The 14,219-nt window shown below is 43.4% G+C and overlaps 1 protein-coding gene across 1 annotated transcript; it reads left to right on the top strand.

Moving 5' to 3' along the window:
* The first annotated feature begins 11,810 nt into the window (after window positions 1-11,810).
* On the top strand, window positions 11,811-13,432 carry LOC136846295 (uncharacterized). Its single transcript, XM_067117098.1, has 3 exons — window positions 11,811-11,920; window positions 12,661-12,803; window positions 12,996-13,432. Exons 1-3 carry the CDS (start codon window positions 11,811-11,813, stop codon window positions 13,430-13,432), a joined length of 690 nt encoding a protein of 229 aa, XP_066973199.1.
* The last annotated feature ends 787 nt before the right edge of the window (window positions 13,433-14,219 follow it).

Below are 14,219 nucleotides of genomic sequence, written 5' to 3'. Positions count from 1 at the left end.
TTCATATTGCCTTTGCTTGGCTTCATACACCCTTCGTTCTTCTTCATACTTCCTCTTCGGCTTCCCACTTCCTCTGCTCAGTCTTTCTTCCTTCTCCCGCTTGGCCAAGTCGTCCACTTGCTCCTTAACCCAGGTGGTAAGTTCCGAGCCGGTGAGACCTGCCGCCGTCCCCAGCCCCAGGAAAGTTTTATAATGCTCTGCTGCCATGGTTCTGGTGGGGAAGGGCGTCTAACTGGGTCGACTGGGCGTACTTGGGCAGCGAGGAAGTGTCTCTTCAATAATGACGTGGCACCCTTTCAAAAGGTGGCACTGTAGTTTGGGTGTGCCGTGTACAGGTCACACTGGTGGCACTCAGTATCCCTAGGCACTGGTGCAGGTTAGGTTCCAGAAGAACTTTCTCTTCTGTGTTCCCTTTTGGTTTTGTTTTATTTATTTTTCTGGATTCTTGCTTGGTGGCACTTATGGTGCCAATGTGTTCCTAGGGACCCTCTACAAGAGTCCAACTAGGCTATATGGGAGGAAAGGCACTCTACACCCCTGCAGAGTGCAACAATCGAATGAGAGAGAAAGGGAAGGTAAAAAGAGAAGAGAGAGAGAGAGAGAAAGCTATTCAAGTGATGAGTGCTGCAAATTATTGGCACTGTGGAATAAAGTGAATTTGGTTTTTTTTTTTCTTAAAGATCCTCGTGAGTGGCTGGTCCCAGTACCGGCCCCAGTGCTGGCCCTTCTTTTTTTTCAGAGGGTGAAAACTACTGTTTGCTTCGGTCTGGATAGCAGGCCCTCACTCGTGACCGACAGTTTATCACTGTATCGTAATTACTCTTAACTTGTCCTCATCTATTGTGGGACAGAGGTGTTTCTTTTATTTGGCTTATTGTATTCGAATTAATTAGCCTAGTGTCGGCCGTTCTTTCTTTGAAGAGGGTCACGTACACTTAGGTTAGGAATGCTTACTTGAATGACGAGAGAGAGAGAGAGAGAGAGAGAGAGAGAGAGAGAGAGAGATTTTCAGTCAGCGAATTTCTTGCTGCTTGAGAACATGTAAACAAAGATTTTATACATGCACAATGGCATGGATCTTAATAAAATGATATAGATGCGTCGTCTTGGCTTCCTTAGGGATTACTTTATTATCTTAATTTTCCCGAGTCGACGTCACAAAAGTTTATCGTAAAAATTTTAAATTTTCTTTATATGATTTTATAGTAGGTAAGTATAGGAACTTGTTATTACTCCTAACTAAGGCCTAACTTTCCTGCCTAAATTATCTTTTGGTTTTTCCTAGCTAAGATATTAGGAGGTGGGTTAGCTACTGAAAAAAAAAAAATATATGCCCCAAGAGTGGCGGGAGCAGAGTCGACGTCACAATAACAAGGTCGTTGAGATGGCGGCCAAGGTCCCGTTAGGCCTAAATTTCAAAACAGCCTCGGCCGCGAAGGAAACCCCAAAATGGCGTTCTCTCACAAACAGTTCAAAAAACAAATTCAAAACAACGCAACAAATGCAGGTATCCAGATTTTACCTTAAATATACCAATCATGCATAGTGTTTTACGTTACTGGATGGAAAACTAAATTACCAAACAACTTTGTGTCTTTTGTTATCGTATTCCTCACCCGGAGATTAAACAAAAGAATGAAAAGAGATGCTAGCTTGCCTGCGTAAATTTACGTTGTTGAACGGTACCTTTATTGTAAAATTACTATTTCAGTTCGTTTGCTACTTCACTGACACGGTTTTTTGAATGATTCCCGCTATATGCAAACAATAACGATCGGAATTGCCGACGCGATTACTACATTACTTTGTGTACATGAAATGGGCCAGCGATTCTCGGCCTTTGAATTCGTTACTTGAACGACTTGACTCACAATCCGAACACGGTACAATGTCCTTGTCTTAAACGTTATAAATTATGACTCTGCTCTCGACGCACCCTTTCCTACGCTACTTCTCGCTACACTTGTTATACTATTCTCTTTACTGCTTATTATTATGCCTGGTTCCTTGTTTGGAAGAATGAAATGGAGTTCGATATCTGACTTTTATTTTTTGGAATTAATGTAATTTTAATTTCCTTTTCTCCAGATTCTTTCTCTAAAATGTACTTTAGATTCTACAAAAGGTCGCCAATGTTACGTGTGAGGTCTTGGTTGATCATGTATTATTCAATTTACGTAATTTTTGGCCCTGCAAACCAAGATTACACGTAACCTGTCACTTGAAGAAAAGTTAACCTCAAAGACAGACGTTAATTAGCCAAAGGTCGCCAGTTAAGGGTTATTAACCTTAACAAAGAATATTTGAGATGAATTTGATTTTAAACGCAACAGTTCTTCCAAACATTCGGACGCAGGGCATACAAAAGCATCGAGATTTAACCTGATTTTGCTTACCTAAATCCTAGGTATTTTACTGGAATAACGGGTTGAAGCTAACAACATAATAATTTGGCTTAATCTAGACTTCGTGAACACATATACCGTAAGTGGTGGCTGAAGGGGAACAAAGGAAATTTGAAATACAGAAAACAAAGGATAAAAGAATGGGCGAAGTTTTGAACAAAGGGCCGTGGTGTTGTCCGAGTTGATCTGGACAACTCGGTTCGTGACTCGCCCCTCGAAGAAAAGAAGGCCAACTGAATCGCCCCCAATTCTTTGAGGTTTATGTGCCAGGACACCTGTTCCCCTCTCCAGGTACCCGACACTTCTTCCCTCCCCAGTGTTGCTCCCCACCCCGAGATGGACGCGCCGGAAAACAACACTAGGTCGGGTTCTGAAGTTTGAGAGAAAGGCCTTCTGCCAACTTCCGATGGATCGAGCCACCACCGAAGGTGATTCTTTACCTTTGGCGAGATACTCAGAGAAGCTTCCAGATTCTCCTTGTCGTGCCAGTTCTCTGCAAGGAAGAATTGAAGCGGTCTGAGGTGCAGTCTCCCCAGGGAAACAAACTTCTCCAGTGATGAAATGGTCCCCAGCAGACTCATCCATTCCTCACCGAGCATGTTTCTTTCCTCAGGAAGGCTGAAACTTTTTCTAAACACTGAAGTTGTCTTTCTTGAGACGGAAATGCAAAAAGCCACTGAATCCATCTGAATCCCCAGATAAACGATGGACTGAGTCGGGTCAGATGGGACTTTTCGAAATTCACCAGAAGTCCCAGGGACTTCGTCAAGGTCAAAGTCGTGTGGAGATCCTCCAGACACCTTGTCATTGACGAGGCTCGAATGAGCCAATCGTCCAAATAAAGAGAGACTCTTATTCCTCCAAGGTGAAGCCATCTCGCAACATTCCTCATTAAGATCGTGAAGACCATAGGAGCTGTGCTGAGCCCGAAGCAAAGGGCCCTGAACTGGAATACCTGTCCCGCAGGACAAATCTCAGGTATTTCCTCGATAGAGGATTTATAGGGATGTGAAAATAGGCGTCCTGGAGATCGAGAGAAACCATCCAGTCGCCTGGTCTTAGGGCTCCCATGACCGACTGGGACGTCTCCATTATGAACTTCTCCTTCAGAACGAAATGGTTCAACTTGCTGACGTCCAGAACTGGTCTCCATCCCCCTGACTGCTTCGGAACCAGAAACAGCCTGTTGTAAAAGCCTGGGGATTGTAAATCCGAGACTTGCTCCACAGCTCTCTTCTCGAGCATTTGCTCGAGCAGGTCGAAGAGAATCTGCTGTTTCTCCTGATGATAGGATGGCGACAGATCTGGGAATCGTACTTAATGGAGGCAATACGAGAAATGGGATCTTGTATCCTTTTCGATGACTTGGAGGGACCAGCTGTCCGTCCCTCTCTCTCTCCAGGCTCTTGCAAAAGAAAGGAGCCTGGCTCCTACCTGGTGTCTGAAGGTCTACGGAGTCATTTCTTGCCCCTGGTCTTAGAAGGGGCTCTACCTCTTGAGGACCTCTTCCTCGAAAGGACGATCTAGAGGAGGGTCCTCCACGAAAGGGCTTCTGAATCTTGGAAGCCTGCCCAAGGGAAGAAGTCGAAGGGGCTGCAGGACGTCTAGAAGACTGGGCCAGGAGGTCCTGAGTAGCCTTCTCTTGCAATGTGGAGGCCATATCCTTGACTAAGGGTTGGGGAAAAAGATGGCTAGAAAGCGGAGCGAACAACAATTCTGCCTTCTGAGTAGGGAGAGACCGACTTCGCCGTGAAGTTGCAGTAAATGGCTCTCTTCTTTAAAAGCCCCGCACAGAAATGGGCAGCCAGTTCTTGGAGCCATCCCTAACCGCCTTGTCCATACAGGATAGGACACCAAACAAATCTCCCAGGCTAATGGAGTCAGGCTACGAGCCTGCAAGTCCAGGACTCCCAGGCACCAGTCCAAAAAGTTAAAAACTTCTAAAGACCTGAATAGGCCTTTCAGATGGTGATCGGTCTCAGATAAAGACCAGGACACCTTCGCTGAAGAAAGGAGAGACCTTCTGGGAGCGTCCACAAGGCTGGCAAAATCCCCTTGGGAAGAGGAAGGAACTCTCCAATCAACCTCCTCTCCTGTCTCGTACCAAATTCCTGCTTTTCCACTCAATCTTGATGGAGGCAGGGCGAAAGAAGTCTTGCACTGAGCCTTCCTGGAGTCCATCCACTCCTGAACCTTGTTAAAGGCCCTCTTCGTAGAGAGAGACGTCGCCATCTTCACAAAACCAGAAGACTTTTGTGACTTAGACGAGGTTAGCTGCGAGGGGGGAGGGCGAGGAGCAGAGGGTTGAAACTTGTCCCCAAACAAGTCTTTCAGCAGCCTAGTTAAGACTTGGTAGTCTGCAGAAGCTGAAGAAGAAGAGGACTGATCCTCAACTGCAGGATCCGAAGCGCAAGAAAGCTCTCCTTCTTCCACAGGAGCAACTGAGGGGGCAGGAGAAGAACCGGGAGGACGAAGTCCTTGCAGACCAACATGCAAAAGGGACTTCTGCTTGGAAGAAGTCCGAGAGGGGTCACGAAAGTCTCGAGCAGAAGAGTCAAAATGAGAGTCTCGAAAGCGCCCTGGACGAGAATCCCGGCGAGCTTCTTGACGAGCGATCCGACGAGAGTCCTGGTGAGCGAGCAGCGAGGAGGCGTCATGCCCGCGCAGCAAGAGAGGCGTCGTGCCGAGCAGCAAGGGAGGCGTCTTGACGAACTGCAAGGGAGGCGCCCTGTCGAGCAGCCAGGAGGCATCATGACGAGCAGCAAGGGAGGCGTCATGTCGAGCAGCAAGGGGAGGCGTCCTGCCGAGCAGCATGAGAAGCGCCACGCTTAGCAGCATGAGAAGCGTCATGACGAAACAAGAGGGTGGCCGTAACGAGGGGCGTCAAGCCTGGCAGCATGAAGCGCATCAGAAAGCGGAAATTGCGATCCCTGCCAAGACCAGTAAAGCGCTGAGCAACAGGACTTCTAGCGGCGGCGAAGCATGAGACGACGACGAACGTGGAGAAGGAGAAGGGGAAGGTTTAGACCTCTTGATCGGCAGCCGGGAATCCTTCCGACGACGACACGCATCAGTCTCCTTCTGGGCCATTAACGAAGCCAATTGCTCCTGCATGCCTAGGAGCAGCTAATTACGAGTAGGAGAAGATTCCTCCTCAGGAGAAGGACTGATCCTATGAGAAGAAGAGGGGCGAGGGACGCCTTCTTCCTTCTCACAGGAAGCAACAGCCTTCTTTCTGGAGCGGCGGAGCGCTCAAAAGCGTCATCGTCCGATGACGCCCTGGTCCTCTTCTGCGGTGGGATGGCGTCAAAATCCTCCGGAGAAGATTAAGAGCGTCACGAGAAAAGGGACGTGAAGCGTCCCCTTCTTTGAAGCTTCTCTTCAAAGGCGAGAATCCCGAGATTTCCATTCCCGACGCGGGAGGAGGAATCGGGGAAGAGAAGCAATCTTAAGGATTCGTGCCCGAGCACGATCCTTGGCAGCCTGGAAGCGTCATCAGGACATGCGAAGGGACGCCAGATCGGTGGGGTCTGCGTAACCCTCTTGCGGCTTTCGACTTGCCCACTCCCTGAGTCCTGGGAGTCCGACAGAGGTCTAGACCTAGAGGCGTTATACGGCCGATCTGACGCCCCTCCACAACACTAGGGGACGGACACTATCACTGCACTTCACAGCACTTTGAAGAGCGAGCATATTAGCTTCCAAGGTACGAATGGAAGACATAATAATCGCCAGGCATCACCATCCCAGACACAACCCCAGGGTTGGGGCAACACCACAGGGTTAGGAAGAGCTACGTCTACAGGAGGGTTAACAGGTGAAAACACACTACCCTGACTCCTACCACTTCTGGAGGAAGACCTCCTGATCCTATCTCGCTCTAGCTTCCTCACATAAGAATCATAAGTCCTCCAACTAGCATCAGACAAAGATTCACACTCCTTGCATCGGTCATTCAACAAACAAACATGTCCTCTACAACCCGAGCATACAGTGTGAGGATCTACCGAAATTTTCGGTAGCCTCACCTTACAGTCTTGCACACGGCAAACTCGATAACTAGAAGAACTAGATTCAGACATCTTAATCCCAGGAAAAAACAAAGCCAAATCCAAAACAAACCACAATAGCGTATGCCTAGCCACAAGTCCAAGTCAAAAAACCAAAAATCAAACAAATACTCAAGTGACAACCAAGTTTATGCGAAATCCAAGACGGAGGTACTGAAAACAAGTGTTGACAGTACCGGCGACAGAGAAAATCTGAATAGAAAATGGGAATGGTTCCTGATACCCGCCTCCCAGCGGCGGGAATGGGTACTAACCACCTGATCTCCCACTGCGTGTGTCGTAAGTTTTGAAATTCTGTCGGACTAACAGAGAATACAGCTATATATATATCTGACAGGTAAGTCTCATGAACAAACTGAAAATCAGTACTGCAAACAAAAGCTGCAGCAACTCAACGATGTTGACCATGTGAGCAGCAAAAACAGAATGACACTCCTGACTAAGTCGTCCCAACATTCCCATCAAGTGGGCGGGGCTTGTCATCCACACTAACTATCAAAGTGCTACTGCGATTTTTAAATAAAAGGCTGCCATGTGAGGTTAAAACTATAGCTATATAATTACTTGGTAAGTTGCTTATATGAGATTAACTATTTATATTTTTAAAATGAACCTTACCTCTCCATTACAAAGATGATTCCACATTTGAAAAAGGTGGGCAAAGTGGAAATCAGCCAACCCTTTAAAGGCTATTAGTAACAAAATATTAAGTAGAAAACAAGTGTTTGTTTACCCAGTGAATTCAATCCATTGGCTATTACTGCTACCCATGAGGATTGTCGCTCAGGTATGAGATTCTCATCACGAAGATACCTGAGATCCCTTTGGGGGTGCCCCTTTCAGCAGAAGGAGGGGTAAGGTTACTGTGCCAAAACCCTCGAAGCTATTGATGGATAACTAACAGGTACCTACATACAAGAAGGTACACTTCTAATACTCACCACTGGGAACCTCCATGCTTCCCAAAACCACAACCAGGTTTAAAAAACAGCAGGCAGAAAAAAGGCTACCAATCGATTCAAGACATAATTTAATATTCCCTGCACAAATAGAGGCGCTAACGCTCTGCATCATAATAAAACACAAAATTACATGCCATGCCAATGAGTGACTTCAATAACTTATCCAAGGATAAGTTCTTACCAAATTCAAAAGCTGTAGCTACTACTCCCATGCCAAGTGGCTTACCATCAAAGATGCAAATTAGAATGAGAATCCTTACCCAAAGACCTAATAAAAAGGACATTACATCCTATTCAATGGAAGCTCTGGTTTCCAAACACTATACAGTACACAGATCCTTTATATCACCTTCAATATCTTTACAACTGACCCCAGCCTATTTGCAGTTCAGGATTTGTAGATATTTCTGGAACTTATCCTCAAATTATTCATGGATAATTCGGTAATTCACAGACTTTTCGTCGAGAAATATTCACTAATTACTGTATTTTCATGTTATTTTCATGACAAAATACATTTTTTATGATAAAAAATTATTTATTAATTTTCAAATATTAATATTAATGTAAACACAGCAAAATATTGATACAGGCAGTCGCCGGTTATTGGTGGAGGTTCTGTTCCAACGGCGTGACAATAAGCGAAAATCGGCGATTTTTAGCACTTATCAGCACCGATAACCAGGTATCAACGTTTCTGTTAGGTATATATCGGCGCCAATACCCAATCATCGCCACCGATAAATAGAAATCAGCAATTTTTGGTGCCGAAAATCACTGATTTTTGTTGCTAGACAAGCGCCGTAAAACCGGATTACCAATAACTGAGCTCACCAATAACTGGGGAATGCCTGTACTAATGTATTTTTTTTCAATCCATATTACATATTCAGGTACTGTACAGTGCATTACTCTACTTGTGAATTCCCAATGTTTCCCCTATGTACTGTAAAAAGAAAATGGGACTGCTTCAATACTGCATGAGAGAAAATGGATGTGCCTGAATACAGGGGTAACTTGAATAGTTTTTACACTTTGCTGCAAGCCATATACCTTTAAGGGTAATGTTGTAAGATGGCTTTGAAATGATATTAAAGTGCTTTAGGATGATAGTTTACGGTATACTTGGTGTAGGATGATAGTTTAAGATATACATTTGGCATTTGAACTATTAAAATAGGCAGCTATTAATGTTTTTAGAGGGGGTCTTTGGTGTTTGAACTATTAAAACTGGCAGTTACCGCCTAAAACAATTGTACTAACATTCTCTCGTTCACCCCTTCCTCTCCATGCACACCCTTAACCTTGCCTGTAACTCATTCATTGCTCTCAGGTACCCCTTAACCAAACCCCTACTTTCCAAATCTTTTAACTCCCAAATAAGCATTGCTAAACCCGATCACTCCCCACAAACCTTCCCTCACAACCCCTGCAGGAACCTTGTTCAGGTCCCAGTCACTTCTCTCCACAGTATTAACTCCTCACCACATTCTCGACATTGCATCTGCAATCACATTCTCAGCCCCCGTATATACTCTATCTCAAAATCAGCAAACTCACTCAAATCCTCAATCGCCCTTGCAATCCTAGCATTCACACTCCTTTCTAAATCATATACACTCAATGGGCTATGGTCCACTCACAATAACCACCCCATACAAAACACACTCAAAGCCTTAACACAAACCTTATTATGGAAGTAGTTCTTTTTCAACAACACTTCTGTTCTGCCTTATTAAAAGCCTTACTTACATATGCAATTACCTCAACTGATCCTTCCATTTAACTTCCTCTCTGCATTTGCAAAATTCAAACACTTCATACTAAACTTACTTGCGTCAGTAAACAACTCGCACCCTCACTATAGTCTGGGAAAGCCAAAGTGACATCTCTAGCAGCCTCCTCTTTCAATGCCTCTACCATCTGCTCACCCCACTTTAACCTAGTGCAATTCCTCTTTCCTGTCCATTCAGTTAATGGTTTGCCTATTCCTGAACAGTCCCTGACAAATTTCCTCCCAAACTCGATCAAGCCCAAAAAGCCTTTTAACTCGCTGCACTGGGTTCCTGGGACGGGAATTCCCTTACCTTTTGCACAAACCTTTCACTCTTCTTTATGCCGCTCGCACTCACCACATGCCCAAGGAATTCCACCTCCCCAGCCAACCATGTACACTTCTCAAGTTTCACCTTCACCCCCACCACCTCCAACCACTCCAACACCCTTTCAAGCAACTCCATATTCTCTGCAACAGTCTCACTCGCAATCAAAATGTCATCTACAAACACAGTCACCTTCTTCCGATCAAAACCCGCCAAGACCACATTCATTGCCCTTTGGAAAGCAGCAGGTGCATTAGCCAATCCAAAGCTCAACCTTCTAAACTGGTAGTGGCAATTGCCACTTGAAAAAGCAGTAACTGGCCTGCTTTCCTCAAGCGGCATCTGGTAATAGCCCCTTACCAGATCCAATTTGGTAAATACTTTCATCCCACACATCTTATACACACAATCGGACACCACATTCATCGGAAATCGTTCCCTCACAGTCATCTCATTCACCTTCCTGTAGTCCACACACATTCTCAAACTTCCATCCGGCTTTCGTACAGGGACTATGGGGCTATTCCAGGCACTCTCACTCTTCTCAATCACCCCCACCCTCTCAAGCTCCTCACACTGCTCCTCGATCTCCCGAGTGACAGGCGGGGAGAAGTGTCGGGGACGCTGATATATAGGGGTGTCGTCTTCCAAAATTATTTTGAATTCTGGAAGCTTTGACTCCCAAAACTCTGTCACCATGACTCAACGCCCCCGCCTATCCCACAACATTTGCACCCAACTGGTCCCTTTCATATCGCCAACATTTTCATTCACTGCAACTCTTCTTTTCAACCTCATACCAATCACTACCTCTTCATACAACCTGTCATTACCTGTCGTAGTTCTCAATCAGCCCTGTCATCTACATTCACCAACGTATATAAAACCCCTACGCAATTTCCTCACATATACCCCGCACTTCGTTTTTTTCTCACGCTCGGCAATGAAGTCATGAACAACTCGGGATTCTCCATATCCAAAACCCCATCATACACACACACATTTGCCCTCACTAACTTACTCACATCCACACCCTCAACCACATATTCACACTCATCACTGTTGGCTATCCCAAGACCATCTGGCCATGCAACCCTTACACTCACAACCTCACCCACCTCCCGTGGTACCTTCACCCTCTCTCTTGCCACCAGTGGTACTCCCTTCCACAACTTGTGCTCTCACTTTCCATCTCACTCCAAATACAACCCCTACATACACCCCCCTTCATATGCACTCCTACAACACTCTCACTCGGACGGACCACCATCCTACACCCTTTCAAAATCTATATCCTAACAACATATTGTATTTATCATTAGCCCCCTCAATCACACAAAAATCACTCTTGTCCATCACTACCCCACCAATTTCTATCTTTTCACACATCATCCCTACTATAGGTACCCCTAAATTTCCTATCCCACGGACCTCACTCTTACAATTCCTTAGGGTAAATGCACCAATTCACCGGACACAACCAATTCACCGGACGTTTTGCCTTAAAAAAACTTGTACCTTTTACTAGAATGGAGAAAATCAACTGAAACATTTAGTAGAACTTGTTCAACTATTGAGCCACCTCCGTACTAAAAGCAAGCCTGATATACCGACCGCTTTATTTACCATTAATATTTTTTTAAAACTTTGCTGATAGGAAGCACTTTCCTTATCCAATTCCTTATTTTTTTATTTTTTCCTAATCGCCATATCTCAGCTTCTAATGGAGATATTACTTTCATTTTTGTTTCAGGTGGTTGAGGACAATTTGAAGAATCAATCCTAAGGTTGTACACTCGTGGGATAAATAACTAACTAAATAATAAGTGTCCGGTTAATTGTTCACTACAACAGTAATTAAAACCAATTAATGATAATTTTCATGACCACTTCCAAACTCAACCGGTAATTTCAGAGATAAAGGGGCCTCATATAATGCATATGCCCAACAAATAAACTGCTCCTAGTATTATTAGTTTTGTTACCATGGTGGCCCAACCTTGGCCATCCAGAAACCAATTACCGGACGCGTCCGGTGTATGGTTCTCCGGACACAATCATGTCCGGGTGTATGGTTCTCCGGACACAATCATGTCCGTGTGTATGGTTCTGGGATACAATCATGTCCAGAATATGGTTCTCCGGGACATGATTAAGTGTCTGCTGTGGCACTGACACATTTAAGCCTGATAATAATGTGTTTTTATATTACAGGATCCAATAATACAAATGTTTATTAGACAAAGTACACTAAAAACAGGTTAAAATAAAATGACACCCCACCCACGCAAAAAGGCTATGCCTAAATCTACTCTCCAGAAAAGGAAATCTGCAACAGACTATACTGAAAGACTTAAGACTGCTGTGGATGAAGTAAAATCGTGAGTAATTACTGTATCAAGTCTTCATTATAAAACCTTGAAGTACCAGCATACCATCATAATTAACAGATCTGGTGATAATGTAAATTCATATATGTCTCATTATTACATAAGGCGAAACTTCTTTTACATAAGGCGAAACTTCTTTTTCAGAGGTAATTGACTCTACGGAAAGCAGCATCTAAGTTTGACATACTTAAGTCAACTCTTCATGAAAATGTCAAAGGGAAAGCAAAAGGAGGAAACCCCTCCTCACCAAGGAAGAGGAGCAAGTTCTTGTTAACTATATACACATTAGTGAAAGAAGGGCTATGCCAGTGACGGTTGAAAGAATTTTTGATACTGTTGAGGCTATTCTCTATCACAAAGAGGCACAAAAGGCATCAAACGTTGTAGGCCACCTGATGCATTGAAGGAAAGTTCAGACTCACAAAAAATGGTGGACCCTATTCAGAAAAAGGAACTCACACTACCATCCGAACTCCTGAAACCTCTCCTGGTTAGAAATCAGTGACTAAGCAGTCAGTCGTTCAATGGTTTTTGCAAGCTTAAAGAATATCACTGAAAACAACTTCTGAGTCTGTGCTTGATCCTTCCATGTGTTAACAAAGCCTAAACTTTTGTATAATATCCAAATGCAAATTTTAATTAAAACATCAAAGCAGATTATGCTTTATCTTAGCAGCAGTAACACTTATGCTACAGATTAATTATAACTATACATATTTCTGTTTTCACAGAAACTTCAACCTGGATGAAACCGGTTTTAGTTTAGCTCCAACAACTGGCAGAGTTCTGGCCATAAAAGGCCAAAAGGATGTTTACTTTGAAACATCAGGGAAAGAAAGACAAATATTGCTGTTCAGGCAGCTCAATGTTCAAAGCAATGACAGCATGTTCAGGGTATGAGGTACTACTGAATTTGCATGACTAGGCTGGGTTTGAGAACAAATACATTTAGAGTAGAAATTGCTTCTGAAAAGCAAATATAAGCCATAAATTTCCATAGTAGTATTATGAATATTCATTGTATTATGGTACCCAGATGCACAATGCTTTACTTTCTCTTTCCTAGCTTGTGTAAGTGGTGATGGGTCTATACCTCCTCCAATGATTATATACCCCAGGAAGCGACTGTCTGAAGAAATACTGTTGCATGCAGAAGATATTGATTGTATTTTGGGAAAAAGTAACAGTGGATATATCATTAGAGAAGTTTTTTATGAATATCTGTGCAATCACATAGATAAATGGTTAACAGATAATAGCATCCAACGCCCAGTAGTAATATGGACGGATTGGCATGAATCTAGAGTTTGGTATCATCTTGCCAAAAAACTAAATGAACTGAAAATTATTTTGTATGGCCTCCCACCAATCACGACACACTTTTTACAACCCCTTGATGTGGCTGTGTTTGGGCCACTGAAGAAGGCGTGGAAGACAGCTGTTAGAGACTGGCAAGAGGCTAATGATAGTACTTTGGACATGACTACTTTTGCCCATGTGTAGCAATGTTCTATGAAAACACATCAAAGGAAAATGTGGTAAATGGTTTTCGGACAACAGGATTGCACCCTTTTGATTCTTCTGCTCCTGATTACTCTAAGATAAGAACTGCAATCACACATGTGCCTAACATATCCATCTTTGAAAACATTGATCAGGGTAGGGTAGTACTGAATTAGTTATATTTCACTAATATAAAAAAGGAATGAGCACTTACATATTAAATATCTTTTTTTACATAATTACCCAATTACTTGAGTAATTTAGATTAAGACCTGAGTAATTTTTTTTTCTTCATTTCTAGCATTGCACAGGAAAGATGATACAATAACTTGATATCCAGAATTAAAAATATTCAAGTATATTAGATAATCACAGAACATCTAATCTTGATATTTTCTTTTTTCATTCTCTAATAGGTGGGCAGGTTGACAGAAGTTCGCAGACTACTCATCACATAAGAGTGAATGTTGGCATAAATGTATGCACTCCTACTCAAGATATAGAAATCTTCAAAGGTTTAATGAAGAGATGCAAATATGAGGACTTTTCTTTTTTCAATGATGATATGGCTTTAATAAACAAAATGCAAGTAATGAATCTAGTTGCCAAGATAACTACTGTTAAGAAAGGGTCATCACTGAGATCTAGTTACAATGGTTTTGAAAGTGCAACCGAAGTTATAGATTTTGATGATTCAGCACACAAATTGTCGCCACCTGACTACAGAAACAGCTTTGAGGAAAATGAAGTCAGTATTAATGACATGTCATCCACTGAAGATAAGGAG

Source organism: Macrobrachium rosenbergii, chromosome 15 (assembly GCF_040412425.1).
Source record: "Macrobrachium rosenbergii isolate ZJJX-2024 chromosome 15, ASM4041242v1, whole genome shotgun sequence".
NCBI lineage: Eukaryota > Metazoa > Arthropoda > Malacostraca > Decapoda > Palaemonidae > Macrobrachium > Macrobrachium rosenbergii.
This window is presented reverse-complemented; position numbering and strand designations above follow the sequence as displayed.